Source organism: Psammomys obesus, unplaced genomic scaffold (genome assembly GCF_907164565.1).
Source record: "Psammomys obesus unplaced genomic scaffold, mPsaObe1.curated_primary_1811, whole genome shotgun sequence".
Classification (NCBI taxonomy): Eukaryota; Metazoa; Chordata; class Mammalia; order Rodentia; family Muridae; genus Psammomys; species Psammomys obesus.
Window position 1 is genome coordinate 43708456 of NW_026585644.1, and position 24517 is coordinate 43732972.

At 41.7% G+C, this 24517-nt stretch overlaps 2 protein-coding genes across 5 annotated transcripts; both read left to right on the forward strand.

The window, feature by feature from the left end:
• Positions 1-23: 23 nt before the first annotated feature.
• Gemin6 (gem nuclear organelle associated protein 6) lies at positions 24-20073 on the forward strand. Of its 4 annotated transcripts, none has more exons than XM_055618743.1 (3): positions 24-80; positions 16271-16417; positions 19596-20073. In XM_055618743.1, the coding sequence occupies exons 2-3, from the start codon at positions 16290-16292 to the stop codon at positions 19969-19971; spliced, it is 504 nt and encodes a 167-aa protein (XP_055474718.1). In that variant the 5' UTR covers positions 24-80; positions 16271-16289; the 3' UTR covers positions 19972-20073. The 4 variants fall into 4 exon arrangements, with proteins under 4 accessions (XP_055474718.1, XP_055474726.1, XP_055474735.1 ...); XM_055618751.1 differs by lacking the exon at positions 24-80 and adding an exon at positions 15482-15707; XM_055618760.1 differs by lacking the exon at positions 24-80 and adding an exon at positions 15482-15703.
• On the forward strand, positions 6851-8726 carry LOC129685260 (tetratricopeptide repeat protein 39B-like). Its single transcript, XM_055618688.1, has one exon. It carries the CDS (start codon positions 6875-6877, stop codon positions 8693-8695), a length of 1821 nt encoding a protein of 606 aa, XP_055474663.1. The 5' UTR covers positions 6851-6874; the 3' UTR covers positions 8696-8726.
• Positions 20074-24517: the final 4444 nt, after the last annotated feature.

The following is a 24517-nucleotide window of genomic DNA, read 5'->3' on the forward strand; positions in this document are numbered from 1 at the left end:
TTCGCCTCGCGCATGCGCCGTGCCAACGTTCTGCGCGGCACAAAGGAGCTGGGCGGAAACAGCCTAGAGGCGGAGCGGAGGTAACCGGGAGGCCGGCTCTGGGCGCGGGCGGAGGGATACGTTTCCATGGGAACGCCGAGATCTCGCCCATAAACCTGTGGCCTTCCGGGAGGCATCCTGCTCCCTCCCCTTCCCCTTTCCCTTTTTCCGAACCCCACTTTCTCTCCTCACCTTCTCCCAATCCTTCCACCTCTTCATTTTAATCTGGGAACTGACAGCGCTAGTAACCTTAGTGCAGGTGCATTAGACCGATCTGTGCAAGTCTGTAAAATTTAACCGCTGATGTCGCTGTCGCCACCTTTCGGCTTGGGGTACCTGGCCTAGTCTGCTATTCACTGATCTTTAAGGCTCATCGGAGGTAATTAGACCGTGACCGGAGTGAAAACGAGCCATACCCCGCCATTCTGCGTAATGGTCATTGCATCACAGGCATAAAAAGGGGTGACTTCCCCCAGGGATAATACCTCTCCTATTTGCACTGACTGACAGTCCCTTAACCAGTCAGTCACTAATTTGTCACCAAGTTTGATCTGCCTCTTTAGGAATTTGCTGAACAAAGGGGTAGAGTTGGGGGGAAGTGGTTCTGGCAATGTTAAAATTGTAGAAAACTGTAAAAGTTTGCAAGCATACTGAGCCAAGACAATTCTTAAATTACTTGCATCGGAAGCACAAAGTAATTTATTTTCCCCTTCTAGTGCTTTGGGTTTTTGTTAAAGTTGTGCTTGAGTTTTTACTTAAAACCTTACAGTTCAGCCACTCACTATCAATAAGTGAAATTCTTATCTCTATATTAGAGTTGCTTAAAATCTGCCTTTGACTTTACACAATGCACTTGCCAGAATCCAGCTCTAAAAATACAGTTATGTTCTTTTTATCAACTACCAAAAAATACAGACATCACACCATAAACACTCAAGAGTTGGAAACTTAACACATAGAAGAAGAAATCCTTAGGTATGTGTATTTTATCTTTTTCCTTTTCATTTGGTGTGTATAGATGCAGGTGCAGAGTACAGAGAAAGGAGGCCTACTTGGTCAATAAAGTATGAGACTCAAGTGTTACCAATTTATATGCACATCAATTTTCAAATATTTCAAATTATAGACTGTTTCAAGACTTAACAAGTACAGCATATTAATAATTACTCAATAGCTTCTATTAGCAAATGTTAGGATTTTGTTGACTTAAGTAGATTCATTTAAACTGAATCTTGAGGCCGGGCATGGTGGTACACACGGTTAATTCAAGCACTGGCAAGAAAATAGAAGCTCTCTACAGTACATTTGCTCTTCCTCAGTCTTGCTGTTGTGGGTGCTTGCTTGCCACAGGCTCCCCTGCAGTCCAGGCTAGCCTTAGGTTAACTATGCACAGAACCCAGAGCTTTTACGTATGCTAGGGAAAACACCCTTCTAACCTGAACTACATCTCCAGCCCCTGGTTTTTGTCATCTGCTTCTCTTCTGAAAAGCATTAACAGTAATTATAAAGATTTTTTTATACTCTCCGAAGGAATAGCAATTCTATAAAACACAATTAATTTCACTTTTTTGTTTGATTGGTTTTCAAGATGTAGTCTCTCTGAATAGCCCTAGCTGTCCTGGAACTTCCTCTGTGGACCAGGCTAGCCTGGAACACACAGAGATCAGCTTGCCTCTGCCTCATCAGTGCTTGAATTAAACATGTGTGCCACCATGCCCGGCCTCAAGATTCAGTTTAAATGAATCTACTTAAGTTAACAAAATCCTAACATCTGCTAACATAAGCTATTGAGTAATTATTAATATGCTGTGCTTGTTAAGTCTTGCCTATGTTACCAGTTTAAAATTGGATGTTGTGGCTGAGACAGGAAAATCATTAGAGGCCAACCTGGGTTACATAGTAAATTATAAGGCAGTCTGATCTGCATCAGAAGACCCTGTCTTTGAATTTAAGAAAAAAACAAAACAAAACAAGGTAGAATATTGACAATCTTTTTGCACCAATTTTTAAAATTTATCTTCATTTACTAAATTTAGCATTTCCAGAAGAGAGTTAGACAGTCATTTTTGTTGATGGTGTTTGTTTATTGAAACAGAATTTTGCTGTAAGCTCTTCCTACATCTACCTTCCAGTGCTGAGGGAGAAGGCACCAAGATTCCTTACTTTTACATTTTTTAAAATATAACAAGGTGTTCCTTAGAAACCCTGGCAATTCTCGGTATTGTTTTAAACTCCTAAGCATCCTTGGCATTAGTTTTCTTCTTCCTCATTTTACTCTCACACCTCTGCTCTCACCCCCCCCCTTTTTTTTACAGTAGTGGAGACTGCACTTCCCTCATGCCTCAGGCATATACAGGAGGCAAGGAGAACATTCACTTATAAATCTTGTTTTAGTTTAGTTTTTAAATTACTGTCACCATTAGGTCAGATGAGAAAAAAACCTAAAACAAGACAAGCAAGTTTTTTGTACAGCGCTCTCTCTCTCTCTCTTTTTGGGTTTCTCTGTGTAGCCTTGGCTGTCCTCTGCCTCCCAGAGTGCTGGGATTACAGGAGTGTGCCCACCACGCCCAGCTTTTTCTCTCTTTCTTTTTTAACACAAAGAAATAATGTAGGCCGGTGGTGGTGGCACACATCTTTAATCCCAGCACCCAGGAGGCAGAGACAAGTAACTCTCTGTGAGTTTGAGGCCAGCCTGGTCTGTAGAGTGAGTTCTAGGACAGTAAAGGCTACAAAGAAAAACCATGTCTACAAAAACCAAAACCAAAATAACCCTAAAATGATGATCTTTAAATGTGTATTTATGTATGATCTACATACACATGTACCTATTCACTGTAGGTTACTCCAAATATTCATGCTCAACTAGATTCTTTCCTTCCTTTTCTGTATATCAAGATCATCTGATTCCCCCAGAATGCTTTTAGAAAATCTGGAAAGGAAAGGTTTGTAGAATATATAATTCTTTTATATTATAAGAAATGAACTTCTCATTAGCCGAATACTACATACATTTCAAACAATAGTAAAGTATGAAGGTGGAAAGCAATAATAAAGAGCTCTGAGTGCTTTAGCCACCTTCCAACAAATAGCGCATGGCAGCTCATGCCTATAATTCTAGCATTTATCAGGCAATCAGGAGACTCCTGGGTTGGAGGACAACCGCAGCTACATAGAAGACAAGTGTGTGGGGGGAAGAAAACTAATGCAAAGGATGCTTAGGAGTTTAAAACAATACCGAGAATTGCCAGGGTTTCTAAGGAACACCTTGTTATATGTAAAAGTAAGAAATCTTGACGTCCTTAACAAGTCAATCATGTTCTTTCTTCAGAAGAAAGAACACTGATGAGTGGGCCTGGATCTGATGAGCGATGTCTTAACTGCAGAGCTGGATTACTTCAGGCTTAGGATTCAACAGTTTATTCTGCCCTATTTTGGAAGGAGAGAACCGTGTAAGTAGAGGTAGTGCAAGGGTGAATGTGTGTAGTTTAAATAGGATAATTTTTGGAGGCTTTCTAAGGCAAACTCTTTAAAACTGTTTTACATCATAATTTAGTGTATACAGAATTGCTTGTGAACAATGTAAATTTCAAGGTTTCTTCCATGAAAAATATTGATCCTTAAGACATAGGATTCACAGCCAGGCACTCAGAGGGGAGAGGCAGGAAGATCTCTGTGAGTGTGAGGCTAGCCTGGTCTACAAAGTGAGTCCAGGACAGCCAGGGCTTGTTACATAGAGAAACTGTGTCTTGAAAAACAAAACAAAACAAAATGGGATTCACCTATGGAACCTTTGTTTGTAACTGGCTGTTGACTATACTTAGAGAAACACTTTAAGACCATTGACTTTTCTTTGATACTGATCTAGACCCTAGAAATGATTTGATTCTGCCATAAGTTAAGAAATAGCCAAGTGTGGCAGCATGTACCTATAATCCCAGTATGGGGGAGGTAAATTGAGAAGGATTACTACAAGTTTGAGGCTAGCCTGTTACAGGCAGAAAGTTATAGAGCGATCAGGGCTATGTAAGGAGACTGTCTTGAAAAGATGTTTAAAAGGCTCATAAGATGGCTCAGTAGATAAAGGTGCTGTTGCTATCCCTTAAAGTTTCATCTCCAAGACCAACTTGGTAGGAAGAAAGGTACTCATGCAAGTTTTTTCTGACTTCAACATGAGTGTGCTCTCTCTTTCTCTCTCTCTCATACACACAGAGTAAATGAATGTATTTTAAAATTTTAAATGTATTTTAGTTTAAAAAGTCATTTTCTAAGAAAATCCCAGCACTTAGGATGGAGAGGCAGGCATCTCTATGAGTTCAAGGCCAGCCTGGTCTACATTGAGAATTCCAGCTAGCCAGGGTTAGATAGTGATAGTGAGAGCTTGTCCCAAAATTTTTAAAGAAGGGAAAAAAACAGTGGAGATAGAGGCAGCAGAGTTAGGAATCCAAGGTCATCCATCACTATATAGTTTGAGGCTACCTTGGGCTACATGAGACTGTATCAAAACAAAATGGAAGAATAACAGACAGAGATAAAAATATCTGGGCCAGGTGGTTGGTGGCACATGCCTTTAATCCAGCACTTGGTAGGCAGAGGCAGGCAGATCTCTTTGAGTTTGAGGCCAGTCTGATCTACAGAGTAAATTCCAGGAGAGCCAGGGCTACACAGAGAAACTCTGTCTCAAAAAAACAAAAACAAACAAACAAAAAAGGGAAAATTTGTGTATACTAAGTATGTACAGAGTTGCCCTATTCAATACAGTATAACTATTTACACAGTCTGCATTATATTATAATAAATAATATAGAAATGATTTCAAGTCTTCAGGAGGATATGCATGGTTATATGCTTATTTATATAAGGGATTTGAGCATCCATATAGTTCAGTGATGGAGCTCAATAAGACAGCTTTTCTTAATGTGTAAGGCCCTAGGTTCAATCCTCAGTCTCCCCTATCCTCCAAAAACATTTTAAAATTCCAAGAGGCTGAAGGTAGCTTAGTAATAAATACTCATAAGGTTTTATCCCAAACATCAAAAATAAATAGGTGGGGAAAAAAACCAACTCTATAGCATGGTGATGCATGTTTATAAGCCCAGCATTTGGGAGGCAGAGGAAGGAGGACCATGGGAAGTGCTAGGCCAGTCTGATGTACACAGCATGTTCCACTGCAGCTAGGACTACATTGTAAGATCCTGTCCCAAAAGAGCAAAACAAGGGCTCAAGTGCTGTGGAGCAAGATGAAGGGCTGGAGTTCTGATCCCAGGACTCACACTAAAGCAGGGCAGGTGTGCTGGCCAACTGTAATTCCAGGGCTCCGCTGCAGAGAGAGCGAGGAGATTCCTGGAACAAGCTGGCTAGCTATATTACACAGAATCTGAGCTCTGGATCCAGGAAGTCAAAAAATAGAAAGCGATTGTAGAGAATGAGAGTCTATGATATACAATTTGAAAGTAACTTTGTAAAGGCCAGGGGAAGGCAAACTTTGTTCTCAGGCTGAATCTGGCTGTCACCTAGGTGCCTCTACATAACCTTAACAGCGCCACTGTCTCTAGTTTTAGCCTTCATTCCATTTTTCTTTTCTGCTGCTTTTGTGACACTAGGGATAGATCTCAGGGCCTTCTGCACAGTAGACAAGAACTCTACCACTGTGCTACATTTTAGGCACTACCCACTGCTGTTGCCATTCCAAGATTAGGTTCTCTTTCAGTGTACTGCATGGCTTTCCCATGCACAATGAAGTCTTTCAGGGATGTGGGTGGTTAACATTGTTTTACAAAGGTTATTAATTATAGCTGCTTAGTCCTTGAAACATAAGTTATAAAAACAAACATTTCCCTAAATAACCTCTGAGATGGTCTTCATCAATATTTTAAAAAAAGATACAACATTTTTCCTTTTTCCTCTCCCCCCTCTCTTTATTAAAAAAAAAAAGTTGCATTTCTAGTTCTTCTTTTTTTTTTTTTTTTTCCAAGACAGGGTTTCTCCATGTAGTCCTGGCTGTCCTGGACTTATGTTGTAGACTAGGTTGGTCTTGAACTCACAAGAGACCAGCCTGCCTCTGCCTCCCAAGTGCTGGGATTAAAGGCATGCACTACCACCACCACCACCACCTGGCTGAAAAGTTGTGTTTCTTTGATGGGCATGGGGGCTCATTTCTTTAATCCCAGCACTTGAGAGGCAGAGACAGGTGCATCTCTGTGACCTCAGGCCAGCCTGGTCTACAGAGTGAGTTCCAGGAAAGCCAGAGCTAAGTAGAGAGACCTTATTTCAAAACCTCCCACAAACATTCAATCAAACAGAAAACCTAGTTTCGGTGACAATATAGGCACACTATTAAGAATAGTTGGGAAGGCTTTTTCATTCTAACAATCTTTTCTCTTTGGACTAGACAATACACACCTTCCTTAATCTGGTATAGGAATCCTCTGTAAACAGATTCTTGTCTCCTTTTGAGAGACTATGCAGCTATCCTAGTAGAGTTCTGCCACAAAACACACAGAGTGTGAACTTATGCAATTTGTGCTGACTAGGTACAGAAGAACTCTGCTGCTTACAAAGGTTTTTCTTCTGAGTGGTTAGTTTTCTTTAGTCCATTCTAGGTGAACTTTTCGAAATCCGTCTTCTGGGTACATACGTGATCCTCTCCTCGTCTGACATAGATCGTAGAGAATACCCTAATTCTGAATCTCACAGCCAGTCTTGCATTTGCCTCCATTTTAACAGCGACACTTCTGACTGAGCTTCGTGTGGAAGAAGAGACCCTGGTCAGGAGTGCGGCAGCTACTGTCATTGCAACTCCACTTCAGACATCCTACCTCTAAGCAAGGAAGCAAATATGTCACAGTTCCTAAGCAATGAGAATGATGACAGCATGTTAAATATGTCCCTTAGTCTAAGTGAAGGGGAAAGTGACAGAATGCCCCGAGTAACTAGATCACTCAGTCTAAGAGAAAGTGAACCAGAGGACAAGTTTGAGGATGCCCATGAAAGTATCCCTGTGGCAACAACAATGAACCTCTTTTCATCCTTGGAAGAATGCACAACTGGGTTGTATTTATTTCTAAATAACAGATTCTCAGATGCCATCAATCTTATTCAACCGTGGTCAAAAAACAGCCCATACCACGCCCTAATATACAGTATGCTTATGGTTGTCAAGGCCATCCTGACCTTTGAGCCACAGGATATTCAGATTGGAATTAATGCTGCAAAGGATGCTTTGAAAACCTGCAACAATTTCCGAAAAAGACCTAGGATGACGACTTTATCTCGCCTAGTGAGTAGGCAGGGAATAAACTCTATCAAAGAGGAGGAATTGCATGCAGAAGTCTGTTATGCCGAGTGTCTGATCTTGAAGTCTGCCATAACATTTATACAGGACGACAGTTTGCTGAGTTTTTTTAAAAGTGGCATGAACTTTGGGTCAAGCTTTCAAATATACAAAGACTGCCAACGGGTCTTAGCACTTATGTCTGACAACCAGAGCAAAGCCCACAGACACCTGGATGGAGGGGTCAAATTTGGACTTGGCGTATTCAATCTGATGTTTTCACTTGTGCCACCAGCGTCACTTAAACCTCTTAACATGGTTGGCTATTCTGGAGACAGAGAAGTGGGCCTGGCTTTGCTTCACGAGAGTGCATCCGAACCCCACATAAATAACATCTTAAGCGTTTTCACTCTTCTATTTTATTACAATTATGTACGTGTAGTTGTTGGTGTTGAAAAGGTTTCCACTACTGCCACAGAGAGTCTCTTCCTAATCTACCTGGAGAGATTCCCCAACTGTGTTGTACTTAAATTTTTTTGTGCACGTTTTAGCATGCTAAGTGGAAATTTTGAAACCGCACAGTTAAGGTTACAAGAGTGCATCCTTACTCAGAACGAGTGGAAGCAGGTCCACCACCTCTGTTACTGGGAACTCATGTGGTGCCACATTTTCCTGCAGAATTGGAAGCAGGCATACAAATACGCCAATCTACTGTCTCAACATAGCAGGTGGTCTAAGGCAATATATATGTACAGCAAAGCTATAATACTGGCCTTGCTTCCTCCTGATTATGTGGAATCAGAAACTGAGAAAATGAGATCTGTCTTCTTACATGTGGATAGCCTTAGAATCAAAATTTTAGGCTCTTCTCTACCAATAGAAAAGTTTATTGCTGAGAAAAGTCAGCGCTACGGTTCCACAACAGGCTGGTTTACAGCACAGCCCCTTCTGGAATTCATTTACGCCTGGAGTGGTTTCCGAGTCATGAGCAAGAAAATAGAGCTTATTTCAAGTTGGCTAGCAATAATTGACAGAGGAAAAGACCTTTTGAGTGAGAATCAAAAAACAAGCAAGGAGTATGGCACAGATGACATGAGTTTGCTAAATTTGTTGAAAGGTCTGTGCCTGAAACACTTAGGCAAACACTTGAAGGCTGAGCACTACTTTATTCGTGTTATCAAGAAGGAGAAAATGTTAAAATATGACCGCTACTTGGTGCCATACAGTTACTATGAGCTGGGAATGCTGCACTATCTGAAGGGAGACTACACCAGTGCCATGAAGAACCTAGACCACATAAAGAACTATAAAGACTACTCCATGGAAGCCCGGCTACAGTTTAGGGCTCACGTTGCCCTTGAACAGATCTCTAAATTAGAGAAGTGATTCTTAACCCAGTGTACTTTAGTTTAGTAGAAGTGTGATATCTATGATCAGTCAAGTAATTAGTGGGTGGAAAAGTAATTCCTTCGTGGAAAGCAAAAATCCAAGAGGCAGGCGCTAAGAATCTGATAAGAAAGGCATATGTCATTTCTTTGCCCCCTCTCCTTCTCCTTACCCATAAAATGCTTAGACAAAAAAACGGAGTGATGCACATTCTTGGAAAAGGAAAGGCAAATGCTGTACATTGCAAAAACATGAGTTATTATGTTAACAGTTTGAAAACCTCCAAAGGTTTTGCCTCCCATTAGATACTGAATACATCTTGCACATAACAGAGTGAATGTTTATCTGTTAAAGAAATGACCTCAGTATCTTACTGTTTCAAAAATAATGGCACACTCGGTAGTATAAACTCTGAAAGGTTTTCCCTTATAAACAATCGTTTTCATGGGCTTTTATATAGAAGATGATTTTCCCCTGTGTGATAAGGAATATTTTTTACACTTTTACATAAGGAATACTAGGACGCTTTATTTTGAATTTATAATTTGCCAGAGAATAGAGAAGAAAGAAGTCTCCATCCACATATAATCCCTATGATGATAATTGGAGGAAATCAAGATGATGATAGACTATTGGGTAAACAAACAAACAAACAAACAAACACCAGGGAAATGGCTTAGCAAAGCTTGGCAAATTTGCCATAAGCATGAAGACTAGAGTGTGGTTCCCCAGAACCCAGGTAAATTCCTGTAAGAGGTGGGAGGAGATGGGTGTCCCAGGAACAAGCTGGCTAGTTAGAATGAGCCCACGTCTGAGAGCTGTAGGTTCAGTTGAGGCCTCCTCAACAAGGTGGAGAGCAATCAAAGACTGCTAACACCATCCTCAGGCCTCCACATGCACAGGCACACACATACATGTGTCCACGTGTGGGAAGAAGCAAGCACAGGCATATTACACACAACGGAAACAATTGAAAATGAATAAACATTTTTAAGGGAAAAAGGTGAGGCTGTTGGAGGTACAGTTAGTGACTGACTAGCCCTTGCTTTCACTGTCTTCTCTGAGGTGTAATTTCTATCTTGATACCAGCCAGCTCTTCAACGTCAGTAAGCCATTTGATTGGCCAATCTGAGAGCAAATGGTAGTAAGAGATTTGGGACTTGGTGTTGTTTTACCTGCCTCAGGGATAAAAACTGGTCCCCAGTTTCCAGAGCAGTAAGTTGGGCTGAGTATATCCTCGCCCCTTGAAACAAATATGAGGAGAGAAGCAGACACAGTGATGTAGCCTTATAACCCTATTGCTCTCAGGCTGAGGCAGGTGGATTCATCTTCTACCCATTCCTGGGCCACACAGAAAGACCTTGTGTAAGTGAAACAAAACAAAAAGTGAGGTTGATAATGACAGTGTTGCTTGGTTATAAAAGTGCTTGCCTAAAATGTGCAAGACCCTGAGTCTGATCCCCAGCACCCCACCAAAAATAATTATGTGGCTTTTTTTACTTTCTAAGTTTGGACTGCTAAAAACATGCTATCTTAATGCTTAATGAGTGTTGTGTCCAAAGAACTAACTGGAGCACAGTGAGGTGGCAAGTTATTTCAGATTTAGCAATGCTTGGTTTTTTAGATTTTAATTATTTTTAATGTGTATCTGTGTGTGTATATGTGTGTGTGTGTGTGTGTATGTGTGTGTGTGTGTGTCTGGGTGAGTGAGAAAGAGAGACAGAATGCAAGTGAGAGAGGAGTTACAGGCAGCTGTGAACTGCCTGACGTGGGTGCTGGGAACCAAACTTGAGTCCATCTGGAAAAGCACTGCACACTCATAACTGCTGAGCCATCTCTCCAACCCCATAGTTGTTTTGTGTGTGTGTGTGTGTGTGTGTGTGTGTGTGTGTGTGTTTTCTCTCAAGACAGAGAGAGAGAGAGGGGGAGAGGGAGAGAGGCTATTCTCTTGTGTCTAATCTCATCCGTTGGGAAGTGATGACAGAGGATCAGGGTTTTAGGGTCATCCTGAGTTACAAAGTGAGTTAGCAGCTAACCTGGACTACACAAGACTCTGTCTCAAAAACAAAAACAAAAGTAACTTTCATACTTTTCATTTATTGCTTTAGAGTTCGTAAAAGTGTCTTCATCTTAGGAAAACAAGACGAGCTTAAATTGATGCTGGAGAAATCAATCCTGGTTCTCTGAGGTTGTGAACCTTTCCCCTGGGCAAGGCACATAATCCTACTCAGTACAAAGACCCATCATTTTATAATTGGATTTTATATTAAAGATATGGTGTTCTGGAGGTGTTTTTCTGAATATCATTCTTTGCTTTGCTTGGGCACATAGTTTGTTTTACACGAACTTTTGTAGTGTTTTAGTTCTCTATATTCCCCAGGTCCAGTTTTTCTGCATTCCCCCTCCTCTTATTTTGGTCCTTGGAAATTGAGTCCCTGGCTGCTAACATGCTAAGCAGGTGTTTTACTATTGAGACATATTCATAACCCCCTTGCATCCATTCTTTGCATATCTATCTATCTATCTATCTATCTATCTATCTATCTATCTATCTATCTATCATCTATCTATCTATTTTTTTTTTCAAAACAGGGTTTCTCTGTGTGGCCCCGCTGTTATGGAACTCACTTTGGAGACCAGGCTGGCCTTAAACTCAGAGAGTTGCTTGCATCTGCCTCCGAAGTGCTGGGATCAAAGGCATGTGCCACAACTGCCAGGCTCTTTGCATTGATTTAATCATGTCATTACACAGTAAAAAATAAAAATAGACAATTACCTACAAGACTATTTATTCATGCATTAAAAAGACAGGAACATACAGTACCCTTTTAGAGGGTTGCTAGAGAATAGTCAGGGTAACAAAGTGAGACTCCTGTCAATATAACAGTAAGAAAACAATAAACCATTATTAATGTTAACCATTAGGGTTGGGATATAGTTCAATGATAAAGGACTTAACTAACATGCTTGAAACTCTGGGCCTCTCAATGACCACCCCCCCATTCTATATATCGATGATGTTGATGAGTTCTTACAGTGCCTGGCATAGGTGTGTTCCTGCGTCCTGTTGTGTGTCCCTCCTTACCACCCCAGTCTCTCTTGATGCTATGATTACAAGTATACAGCACTACTCCAAGCTTATACAATGCTGGGATCAAACCTAGGCATTCATACACACACTCTACCAACTGGGCTACATCCCCAGCTCAAACACAGAAGTTTTCTTATAGAAATAAAATGTGGTCTGGTGTGATGGTGTTCCAGCACTCTGAAGGCTGATGCAGGAAGATCTTAGTTCTAGGCTAGCTTGGACTACATAGTGAGAGCCTGTCTCAAAAGACAATAATTTTTTTTTAATTCTATTTAATCAGCCAGGCATGGTGGCACACACCTAATCCCAGCACATGGGAGGCAGAGAAGCAGGTGGATATCTGAGTTCAAGGCCAGCCTAGTCTACAAAGTGAGTTCTAGGATGGCTAGGACTACACAGAGAAACACTGTCTTGGGAAAAAAAAAAAGGAAAAAATATAAGCTGAGCACCTACTATATGCCAGGGATAGAGCTGGTTGTGAAGTACATGGTTGCCAATGAAACAAAACATGGCCCCTGCTCACCATTAGAGGGCTTCTAGGGTTAGTGATGTCTTAGTTACAAAATTTTAAAGCTGAAACAATTTTGGATTATCTAATCACACATTTTCATTTCTATATGAGGTGACTAAAATCCAATCAGTGGAATAACATTTACCCACACTTGTGTGCTCACATGCAAGCAAACACACACACAAAGGGAAAAAAAAATCTCGGTTTTTAACTATGCATGGTAATGGATGCTTGTAATCTCAGTACTTGGGAATGAAAGCCAGCCTCAGCTTCACAGCAAGTTCAACGACAGGATGGGCTAAACGAGACCCCACCTAAAAACAGATAATTCTGACAGCAGAAAACATAGCAACAAAACTATAGCAGTATTTTCTGTGTGTGCTTCCTGTGTGGGGACATGTATGTGGGATGCACATTTGTGTGGCTGAACACATGGAAAGGGCTTAGGGTCATTGTCACATCTTCCTGAGTCACTTCTCCAGCTGTGTTTGTGTGTGTATGTGTGTGTATTATATGCATGTATACATATATGCATGTGATGGCCTGGCAGGCACGTGTTGCAGAGAGAGGTTGACTTAAGATGTCTTCCTAAATCACTTATTACTTTTACTATTAATCTTTACTATTAATCTTTAATTATTAATCTTTACTATTATTATTTGAGACACGGTCTCTCCATGTAGCTCTGGCTATCCTGGAACTAATACTGTAGATCAGGTTGGCTTTGAACTCACTGAGATCCACTTGGCTCTGCCTCCTAAGTGCTGAGATTAAAAGCCTGTGCCACTACGCCCAGCTTCTACGTTGTTTTTTGAGTCAGACCTTCTCACAAAACTTGGAACTTGATGCTTTGGCTGACACAGCTGGCTAGCAGGCCTGGGATGGAGCAGTCACTGTTCCCCTCTAAGCCCTGAGGTGGCAGATGCATGCTGCCATGCCAGGCTTTTATGTGAGTGCAGAGGATCCAAACTCAGGACCTCATGGTTGCATAGCAAGGACTTTACATGCTGAACCATCTCACAAGCCCTCTACCTTGGTTTTGTTTGTTTTGTTTTCTGAGACAGGGTCTCTCTAGGTAGCCTTGCCTTGCCTTTGCCTCCCTACTGCTGGGATTAAAGGTATACACCATCACTCCCTACTTAAAACACATGTGTGTGAGGGCTGGAGAGATGGCTCAGCGGTTTAGAGCACTGTCTTCTCTTCCAGAGGTCCTGAGTTTAATTCCCAGCAACCACACGGTGGCTCACAACCATCTATACTGGGATCTGATGCGCTATTCTATCATGCAGGCATCCATGCAAATAGAGTGCTCATGTGTATAAGTACATCTTTAAAAACGTGTGTGTGTGTACAAAAGTCACAGAACTGCAGGAGTTAGTTCTCTCCTTCCACAAACCTCCCAGAGATCAAACTCAAGTCATCAGCGATAGCAGCAAGTTCCTTTACCACTGAGTCCTCTCACTGGACTAGAGGGGCTCATCTGTCTTTGAGGTGGGCCAAGATTCTCATGCTTTCAGTGCAAGCAAGCACTTTACTAACAGCCCTTACCCCAGCCCAATATTTTATGCTTGCATGTAAGTCTGAGCACCACATAGGAACCTGGTGACCAGAGGAGTGTATCAGCCCCTGCCACTGTGTGGAGACTGGGGATTGAATCCTGGCCATCTGAAGAACAGCCAGGACTTCTAACCACTGAGCTGTTTCAAATTTTTTTTTTCCGTTCATTCTCTGTGTGTAAGGGCAGCCTCAGCTTTCATTCTCAGGAAATCCACCCACCTTCATTAACACAAGATCTTATTGGCCCAAATCTTGACAATTAGCCTAGTGAGCCCCAGCAATCCTTTTGTTTCAACTTCCCAGCCATGGGATTACAAATGAACACCACCAAACTGGGTTTTTGTAATACAGCTATTCCTAGTCCCTCAACAAAATATTCTTGATGAATAAACATATACATAGAGGAGAGACACTTCTACTGGCTGGAAAAGCTAGAATACTTTAAATATCTTTTACCTAGTTGCAACACAATACTTGCACCTGAATTTTTATTTATTTATTTGTTTGCTTATTTATTTTTTGGTGACAGGGCTGGTCTGGAACTACGTAGACCAATCGGTCTCGGACTCCACCTACCTCTGCTTCCCATGTACTGGGATTGAAGAAAGGCCAATGTACTACGTGTGGCCCAAATGCAACTTAAATTTCTGATCGTTTGGACAGGGTAGGGGAGTAGCCTTGTCTCAAAAGAGAAAGAAAACATAAGGCCAAGCCTTTTGCGGGAAAGAATGAAGTTTAAAATGCAAGTGAACATGTGTAGCTCTTCTATTCTGCGTTTTTAAAAGGTCAAACATTTTTTCCCACACCCTAATAACTTGGAATTTACATTAGCCCTTTGTAGATTTACAGAGGGTTTTAGCTGGCAAAGTCTAACTTAATTCCTGAAAGCTCCTTAATATAAGCAGTCAGTCACTCAATGAGTGAAGGTTTTAAGAAGGATTATTTAATATGAAATTACAGGTAGTAATAAAAAGCTGATTCATTTTTGTTTTTGCTCTTTTGCTTGATAGTCTTTTAGCTCAATTTTTGTTCATCACCTTTGTTTTTTTCGTATCGGCAGGATCTCAGCATTTACTACCTTGCATCACTTTTCAGTATCACAGTCTCGAAAAAGATTCTGCAGTATGTCAGGGCCCAATTAACCACGTGCCCATAAATCTGAAACAGAAGCAAGGGCTGTATCCCTTTCCACCAGAGTGGTTTGTAATGAGTGACGGTATTCAACACAATCCAGCGCCGATCATTCCGATTTTCGCACCGCCCTTGGGATTTACTGAGCGCACGTCCCAAAATCGCATTTTATCTGCCCCCAAAGAGCCAAATAAGAATCTACGCCATTCACTTCAGCTTCTGGAGCTTTAAGATTTACCCAGAGAGCATTCAGTTGAATCCATGGCAAAATCTCATTTTCATACCCACTTGCCTTGAGGGCATAGTACGAACAATTTCCTCTTACAAAGATCACTTGAAATGTTCACGGTGGCTGAGTGAACTCAGATGTCCTAGTATACAACCTGCACGGCAGGTGACTCCGCCCAGTAGTTGGAAGGAGGCAAAGGACTACAGAGCCGAGGATTCTGGGGGAAGGAAATGACGTCAGGAGCAAAGCATGCTGGTCGCAGGCGGGCCGACTCAAGACAGCTTGGTCGCGTGTGAGCTGAGTGGGATGTAGTGAGGCGTCCTCCTGGGTGGTCGGGAGTAAACAGCCGGCTTGCGTACGCTGCACAGCTGCGTGCAACAGTGGCGGGTGTGGTGGCCGCAGTGCAGGGCCCGGCCTTCTAACTCGAGAGCCTCGCTGGCGCGTCCTCAGCGCTCTCCATGGACATTGGCGCAGACTCCTCTGGAGAGAGTAGGTGGGAATCCGAGAACTCCGCATCAGTTATGCCTGTAAGGGGGTTACGGAGAAATCCTTTTATCGAAGGAAAGCGGAGCTGAAGGGTTTGAGTCTCATCTGGAGGCCAGAGTTTAAGGCCAGGCTGAAAGCGGTATCCGGAATTGGGAGAAGACGGTGGAGTAGACATCAGAGGAGTTGCAGAATCACACCTGTTACCTTTCGGTAGCTCAGGCTGAATTATAAATAACTTTTCTTTTTCCGGATATGGTAAAAAAAAAAAAAAAAATCTCAAGAACCTTAGTATCAGTTTCTTATACCAAAAATAGGCTTTTCGTTTGTTTATTGTTCCTTTTGAGACTGGAAAACCGCACTGTGTCTCAAATTGATGTTCTCAGTGTGGTATGACAGTAAGTGTGAGTTACCAAGACCGGCTCTGTGTATTAATGCTTACTTGTATTAAAAAAAACTTGTTGATTTGAGGCACATTACAGACTTGCTACCTCCAGAATGGCGATTAAGGGTTAAAACACTTGCTTGTGTGGAATATGCATAGTAACTAACCCAAATCGGTAATGGTTTTAGATCTGGCCAGCTGGTAACCATGAGTGAATGGATGAAGAAAAGCCCCTTAGAATGGGAAGATTACGTTTATAAAGAAGTCAGAGTGATAGCCAGTGAGAAGAAGGAGTACAAAGGATGGCTTTTAACTACAGACCCAGTCTCTGCCAAGTGAGTATGCATCTTACCTTCCTGAAATGACAGTCCTATTTACTGACCTGGATAACCAAGATGAGAAGGCAGACCAATGAGAAGCTGGTTATTCCCCCCACCATAAGAATGGCTTTTGAGCCTGGTGTGGTAGTACATGCCTGCAATCTCAGCACTCAGGAAGGCAGAGACAGGTGTCTCTCCATGAGTTTGAGGCCAGCTGGTCTACAAAGTGAATCCAGGACAGCCAGGGTTACACAGAAAAACTCTGTCTTGAGAAACAAACAAAAGAATTGCTTTTGAGCTAAATGCCATTTTTAACTGCGGATTACAATAGCAAACTATACACAGTTATAGGAATAAAAAATATACATTCTCTCCTCTCCTAACTCTTCTTTCACAGGGTCTCATGTAGCCCAGGCTGGCCTTGAGTGGGCTGTACAGCTAAAGATGACATTAAACTTCTGATTCATCTGCTTTTACTTCCTGAATGCTAGGACACTGCAGTCAGCCTTTTCTTTCTTTCTTTTTTCTTTCTTTCTTTCTTTTTTTTTTTTTTTTTTTTTTTTTATAAGTCTCACATAACTCAGGCTGGCCACATTGTGTAGCTGAGGATAAATGTGAACTCCTGATCCTTCTATGTCTGTCTTCCATATATTGAGACTAGGTGTGAGCTACCATAGTTTCGAGAAATTCTCTCAAAAAGTAAAAAAGGGCTGAGGCTTCGTAGAGGGAAAATGCCAATACCGTTTACTGGCAAAATCTAAACTTTATTGAAGTACCAAGTAGAATTTTGAAAAAACTGTGGAGGAGGATTATATCATACCCTCTGTCTCCCATTCTCTGTATTTATTGTGAAATGTATCAAACTCAAAATCTTCCTACTTTAGCCTCATGGGCACTGTGATTATAGGCATGAGCTATCATACCAGGCTGAAGCTAATATCAGAAACTGAGGACAAGATTACAAAAAGGCTATTAAGCTAATTCCATTTATGAGTACAAACACCCAGATCGTTAATATATAGTCTCCTACAAAGAGACCTTGTTTTCAAAATAAAAAATTTCACTTCCATACTACTCTTTCCCCAAAGCCTCATAATTCTTAGCATATTTATGAGAAAACTCCTCACAGCCAAAAACTGAGACACTCTAAAAACAGCTCACTTGTACTTTTCAAAACTCTCAAGATTATAGGAAGCAAATTAAGATTGAAAAACAGATCAGAGGAGAGCAAGGAAACTGAAAAACATCAGAGGAGAACTAAATGAAACCTAAGATCTTGGATTGGAAATGTAACCTAGGATCTTAGATTAGATTCTAGAACAGAAAAAAGACCATCCGTGGAAAAGGCAATGCCAAATAACATCTGTGGTTTGGTTAGTATAAACTTAGTTTTGACAAAAGCACCATCAGTATGTGCGACTTTGGGGTTAGCTTAGTGATGGGTGGATACTCTGTAATGACTTTACAACATCTTTTCTGTTAGTCAGAAATCGTCTGTGTTTATGACAAATGGCCTAACTCTTAAAAAAAAAAAAAAAATATATATATATATATATATATATATATATATATATATATATATATATATATATATATATGGCAGAAGTGGCCACTAAACCTTTAATTGTAGGATTTAGGAATTAGAGGCAGGACCGTTTCTGTCTTTTAAGACTATTTTCGTCTATAAAATGAGTTACAGGCAGGGCTATACAGTGTCTCAAAAGAAGAAATCAAACAAACAACAAAAACAAAAAGGTAGGGGCCTTACCAAGTTGCCCCAGGCTGGCCTTGAGTTTTGATCCTCACACTTCATCCTTAAGAATAGCTGGGATTATATGTCTTTGCACTGAGGTCTGTTGTGGAAGTTTTCTAAGTTTCAGAATTATTGTTATAAATATGTTCATAATATTTTAAGTATGTTGCCTTATTACTAATATTGTGTCCCTTTTGTCTGTCTTGCCTAAGGTTTGTGAATTTTGGTTTTGTTTTGTTTTTCAAAAAACAACTTGGGGCTCAGTGTGGTGGCATACACCTTTAGTCCCAGCACTTGGGAGGCAGAGCAGGTGTATCTCTGAGTTTGAGGCCAACCTGGGCTTCAGAGGAAGTTGTAGGACAGCTTGGGCTACATAGACAAACCCTGTCTTGAAAAATAAACAGGCCTGGTGGTGGTGGTGGCGGTGGTGGTGGCGGTGGTGGTGGCACACGCCTTTAATCCCAGCACTTCAGAGGCAGAGGCAGACAGATCTCTGTGAGTTTGAGGCCAGCCTGGTCTACAGAGTAAGTTCCAGGACAGCTAAGCTAAGACAGAGAAACCCTATCTTGAAAAAAAAAAAGAAAAAAAAGAAAAGGAAAAACCAAAAGAGAAAACTTTGAGAGTGCATGTATGCACGTGTATACTTGGTGCTAAGGATTGAACCTAGAGCCTCATACATGCCAGACACAGACTCTACCACTCAGTTTACCCACCTTCAACTTTGGGTTCGATTATCCTTTGGCTTCTGCTTTAATATTTTTGAGTTTGAATTTTTAAATATTTTAAAATTTCTTTAAATTTATGCTTTGTTTTGTGTGTTCAGCTTTAACGTTTATTTTTCTTCACAGGTTTATGTCTATGGTCTATGTGCATGTATATAAGCATATTCATGCGTGGCATGTGCAGTGCAGTTAAGCAGGAACATAGGTGGGGTTTCCCACCTGAACCCAAAGCTTGCCATGTGGCTAGGCTAACCAGCCACATGGCTCTGGGGATCTTCTGTGATGCCCACATGCTGGGATTCTACCTGGACTGCCAGGGATCCAGCCTCACTCCTCGACACAGCTTCATCTACTTTTGCTTTTAATTCTATAGTTAAATGTTTACCTTGTCTTATACATATAGAAGGCGTTTATAACCCTTTTTATGTTTTTCTTTGTGCTAAGCATGCACTCCAAGCCTTTCACTCTTTAGATACTACAATAGCTATGTCCTGTAATGATTAGCTAGGCCAAATGTGTAAATTTTTAGGAGCTCGGTGAATACTTGTGGAACAAATAGAAGCACTTGGTGGTGAGATGATTAATTTTTAACAGGGACAGTTGTTCCCTTTTGTCCAAGGACCTGTTTGGGTTGGTGATGCTCTCATTCCACTGCTTCTTCATAGTTCTTGAGGTTTTTCTTTTGAAAATCTGCTCTGAACTTATCTTTTCTTTACAGTATTGTCCTTGTGAACTTCCTTGAAAATGGCAGATTGTCTGTGACTGGAATTATGGGACATTCTGTGCAGACTGTGGAAGCTGTGAATGAAGTGGACCATAGAGTAAGAGAGAAGCTGGTTCATTTGTTCACATCTGGAGATTCTAAAGGATACAGCCCTGAGGATCTGGAAAAGAAAAAAAATAGCCTAAAGAAATGGCTTGAGAAGAACCACATTCCTGTCACTGAACAGGGAGATGCACAAAGGACTCTCTGTGTGGCTGGGGTTCTGACGATAGAGCCCCCATATGCTCCAGAGAACTGCAGCAGTTCTAATGAGATCATCCTGTCCCGTGTTCAGGATCTGATTCAAGGACATAGTTCAGCCTTCCAGTGAGAGGCCAAGCACTATGAACCCGACCCAAAGGACGTCACTGTTTGATTCTGTATTAAATGCTTCGAATGTAAGTTGATTGTATTATAGGACTTCAGAAGCGTGTGTGTGTGTGTGCATGCATATTTTAAGTTTTTGTAAACTCAGATGAGATCATTAGTGATGATTTCCTTGAGAAATGAAGGGTACATGAATAACATTCCGTGCACTGAAATTAACACAAGAAAGTCAGACTTGTAAGGAGCTTTTTGTGATGAGGGTAAATCACCTTTTTTGTGAGGCAAGAATGCGTTTTGAATAGGTGTAACAATGTGAAATAAATTTATAAATTTCAATATAAGATATTAAGGTAAAAATCAGAGTCTCAGGTCCCTTGACTAACTATATCTCTGTTCTTAAAATGTTGGTCTTTCACTTTCACATGGACATATATGCAACTGAAATACCAGTACACATAAACACACACACACACACACACACACACACACACACACACACACACAAAAAGATTAGGGGCTGGAGCAATGGCTCAGAGGTTAAGAGCACTGGTTGCTCCTTTCAGAGGTCCTGAGTTCAATTTGCAGCAACCACATGGTAGCTCACATCCATCTTTTACGAGATCTGGTGCCCTCTTCTGGCAGGCATACATGCAGACAGAATACTATATACATAATAAATAAATCTTTAAAAAAAAAAAAAAAGGATTAAAAAAGAATGTTGCTTTTTGCTGGGTTGTGGTGGTGCACTCCTTTAATCCCAGCACTTGGGAGGCAGAGCAGGCAGGTAACTGAGTTCAAGGCCTGCCTGGTCTACAGAGTGAGTTCCAGGACAGCCAGGGCTACACAGAGAAACCCTGCCTGGAAAAACAAAAACAAACAAAAAGTTGGTCTTTGAGGTTGATTCAGCAACAATTTTTGAATTAGAGTAAGCTGTGGTTTGGCTGTAGCTTGTGCACCGTTCCAGTTCTTATGATGGGAACTTCTAACTTTAAGAGATGAGACTTAGAAGCCAGGCATGGTGGCTCAGGCCTTTAATCCTAGCACTTGGGAGGCAGAGGCAGGCAGATCTCTGTGTGTTCCAGGCCAGCTTGGTCTACAAAGTGAGTCTAGGATAGCCAAGGCTACACAGAGGAACTCTGAGTCAAAAAACAAGCAAACAAAAAGAGAAGAGACTTGGGGCTAGAGAAATGGCTCAGCGGTTAAGAGCACTAGCTGTTTTTCCAAACGACCCACGCTCAATTCCCAGCACCCACATGACAGCTTACAACTGTCTAACTTCAGTTCCAAGGGATCTGACATCCTCACACAGATATGCATGTAGGCAAAACACCAATGCACATAAAATAAAAAAATCATTTTTTAAAAAGTGAGAGATGAGACATAATGGCAGTCATCAAAGGTGTGCCTTATAGAAGTGTCTTACAGTTTTATTGCTGTGGACATCAGGACCACAGCAACTCTGGGTTTTTGTTTTTGTTTCCTGAGAGGGTTTCTCTGTGAAGCCTTGGCTATCTTCGACTCACTTTGTAGACCAGGCTGGCCTGGAATTCACAGTGATCTGTCTGCCTGTGTCTCCCTGAGTGCTAGGATTACAGGTATGCACCACTGCTGGCTGACAGTTCAGAGGCTTAGTCCATTATCGTCATGGTGGGAAGCATGGCGGTGTGCAGGCAGACACGGTGCTGGAGGGGACAAGAGTTCTACAGCTTGATTCACAGGCAGCAGCAGGAGACTGTGCCACGCTGGGCAGAGCTTGAGCATAGGAGACCTCAAATCGTGACCACAAGGTAAAACACTTCCTCCAAGAAGGCCACACCTACTAACAGCGCTACACCCTATGGACCTAGTAGTACTCAAATACTTGAGACTATGGGACCATTCCTATTTAAAACACCATAGGCAGGATTGTGGGACTTGGTCTCAAACTCCTGTTCGATGATGTAAGCTATTCTTTTACTGTGCTGTGGTGCATCTGGGAAAGGAAAAGTCTGTATGTGAACATGCTCCAGCACTGACCAAATAGAACTGATGCCATATTACTGTACTTTACCTCCAACATTGAGCTCAGTTTCTCTTCTTAAAAAGCTTGTTCCAAGTAGTTAATTTTAGTGACCCAAAGCTGACTAATAATAGATTATTATTATTTATGGTTGAAAGTTTGGATGCTGGTTAAAAAAAAAAAAAAAAAAAAAAAATTGTTCTTTTTGTTTGTTTTTGAGACAGGGTCTCACTATGTAGCCCTGGCTGTCCTAGAACTCATTCTGTAGATCAGGCTGGTCTCAAACTCAAGAGATCCATCTGCCTCTGCCTCCCAAGTGCTGTGATTAAAGATATGTGCCACCACACCCAGCTGTGTGCCTTTTTTTTTTTAATGTATTTTTGGTTCTTAGTCGATAGCCCTTGCTGATTTTGACCCCCTTGACCTCACAATCTCCTTGCCTCAGCCCCCTGTGCTGAGTGCTGAGATTATAAGTGTAAGCCACCATACCTGGCTTTTCCTCACAGCTGTAAGCATGATTTAAAAGATGCTCAATCCTCACTCAGAAAGACAAACCGGATGGGCGTCAGAAGAGGGAGAAAACAGGAAACAGGACAGGAACCTACAACAGAGGGCTCCTGACTCTACCCAGCAGGATATCAAAGCAGATGCTGAGACTCATAGCCAAACTTTGGGCAGAGTGCATGGAATCTTATGAAAGTAGGGAGAGATAGAAAGAACTGAAGGGGACAGGAGCTCCACAAGGAGAACAGAACCAAAAAAAATTGGGCACAGGGATCTTTTCTGAGACTGATACTCCAACCAAGGACCGACCATTCATGGATATAACCTAGAACCCCTGTATGGATGTAGCCCATGGCAGCTCAGTATCCAAGTGGGTTCCCTAGTAATTGGAGCAGGGACTGTCTCTGACATGAACTCAGTGGCTGGCTCTTTGATCACCTTCCCCTGATGGGGGAGCAGCCTTGCCAGGCCACAGAGGAAGACAGTGCAGCCAGACCTGATGAAACCTGATAAGCTAGGGTCAGATGGAAGGGGAGGAGGACCCCCCCCCCATCAGTGGACTTGGAGAGGGGCTTGGGAGGAGATGGGATTGGGAGAGAATGAGGGAGGGGGCTATAGCTGGGAAACAGTGAATAAACTGTAAATATAAGCAAAAATTTAATAAAAAATGAAAAAGTAAAATCCAGTGACTAAGACTCTTTAGAAAAAATTTAATAGAGGAAGGAGAATAGAAAAAAACTGGCTTGATCTTGGAAATTATTCTGACCAGGTAACACTGGTCAGAAAAGAAAGAAGCCATACAGGAAATTAACCACAGGGTCACTCAGGCTCGGTCTTAGCTCAGCAACAGATTCTGGGGCGTTCGTGTTGGTAATCTGTTGGGGACATGTTGTTTCTTGGCAACTGAATCCTCTGGCTGTTTAACCAATTCGCCTACAAATAAAACCTGCCTGCTGGAGAGGGCAAATGCTCCTCTCTGCCATGGAGACTGGCTGCTAAGGCAGTTTCCCTGTCGTTGCCTCAGCTAAGACCCCTGAGAGGTTAGTTCAGCTGTTTGTGATCCTAGGGCCGATGGTTGGGGCTCCAGCTTCCGCAAAGGCAGTCTTCCCCAAAGCTGCCTCTGCTTATGCCTGGCTCTAGGTGGCAGCCAGGGCAGCCTTTGAACATGACATCAATAGTACTTTAAAAAAGGACAAAACCAAACAAAAGACTTGGGCTGGCAAGATGGCTCAGTGGTTAAGAGCACATACTGCTCTTCCGGAGGACCGGAGTTTGATTCCCAACAGTCACAGACATGTCTCACACTATGTAGCTCTGATTGTTCTGAACTCACTTTGTATCAGGCTGGCCTCGAACTCAGAGATCTGCTTGCCTCTGTCTCTCAAGTACTGGGATTAAAGGCCAAGCTTCAAGCTTTATTGGTTTAATTGTTGGTTGTTTTTTTTTTTTTTTTTTTTTTTTTTTGAGCCAGAGTTTTTATGTGTAGCTCTGCTGTCCTGGAACTCACTCTGTAGACCAGGCTGGCCTCAAACTCAGAGATCCACCTGCCTCTGCCTTCCAAGTGCTGGGATTAAAGGCTTGTGCCACCACGTTCTGCTGGCTTTGAGATTTTTAAAAAATTGTTAGAGAAGCAAAGTTTGTAGTAATTTTTTTTTCTCACACAGTATTTATCTGATTTCCTAAACATCTCTATTGTTTCTCAGAGATATTATGGCTGAAATAGATTTTTTTCCCCTAAATTAAGTTTTAAAATCGTGTGAGCTGGTGAGGTGGGACAGTGGGCAAGGGCAAGTGCCACCAAGCCTGATGACCTGAGTTCCACAGTGTGGAAGCAGAGACCTGAGTCCTGCAAGCACCCCACACCAGCAAACAAACGTAAAAATAAAAGCACTAATGAAAATTTAAAAGCCTTCACAGTCAACTGTTAATTTCAAGAGTATTAATGGAAATGTATGATACTCTGAAAGACAGTGTGAGATGCTAGCTTGGGCTAAGGATTACTATCTAAATCATGCTTAGAATTCGGGAGAAATCAGTATATTGGGCG

Coding starts and splice junctions, on each gene's coding strand:
- Gemin6 (XM_055618751.1), top strand. CDS start 15,673: ATGGACATTGGCGCAGACTCCTCTGGAGAGAGTAG. Junction 15,708..16,270: donor GACTCCTCTGGAGAGAGTAG/GTGGGAATCCGA, acceptor TAATGGTTTTAG/ATCTGGCCAGCTGGTAACCA. Junction 16,418..19,595: donor ACAGACCCAGTCTCTGCCAA/GTGAGTATGCAT, acceptor TTTTCTTTACAG/TATTGTCCTTGTGAACTTCC.
- LOC129685260 (XM_055618688.1), top strand. CDS start 6,875: ATGTCACAGTTCCTAAGCAATGAGAATGATGACAGCATGTTAAATATG.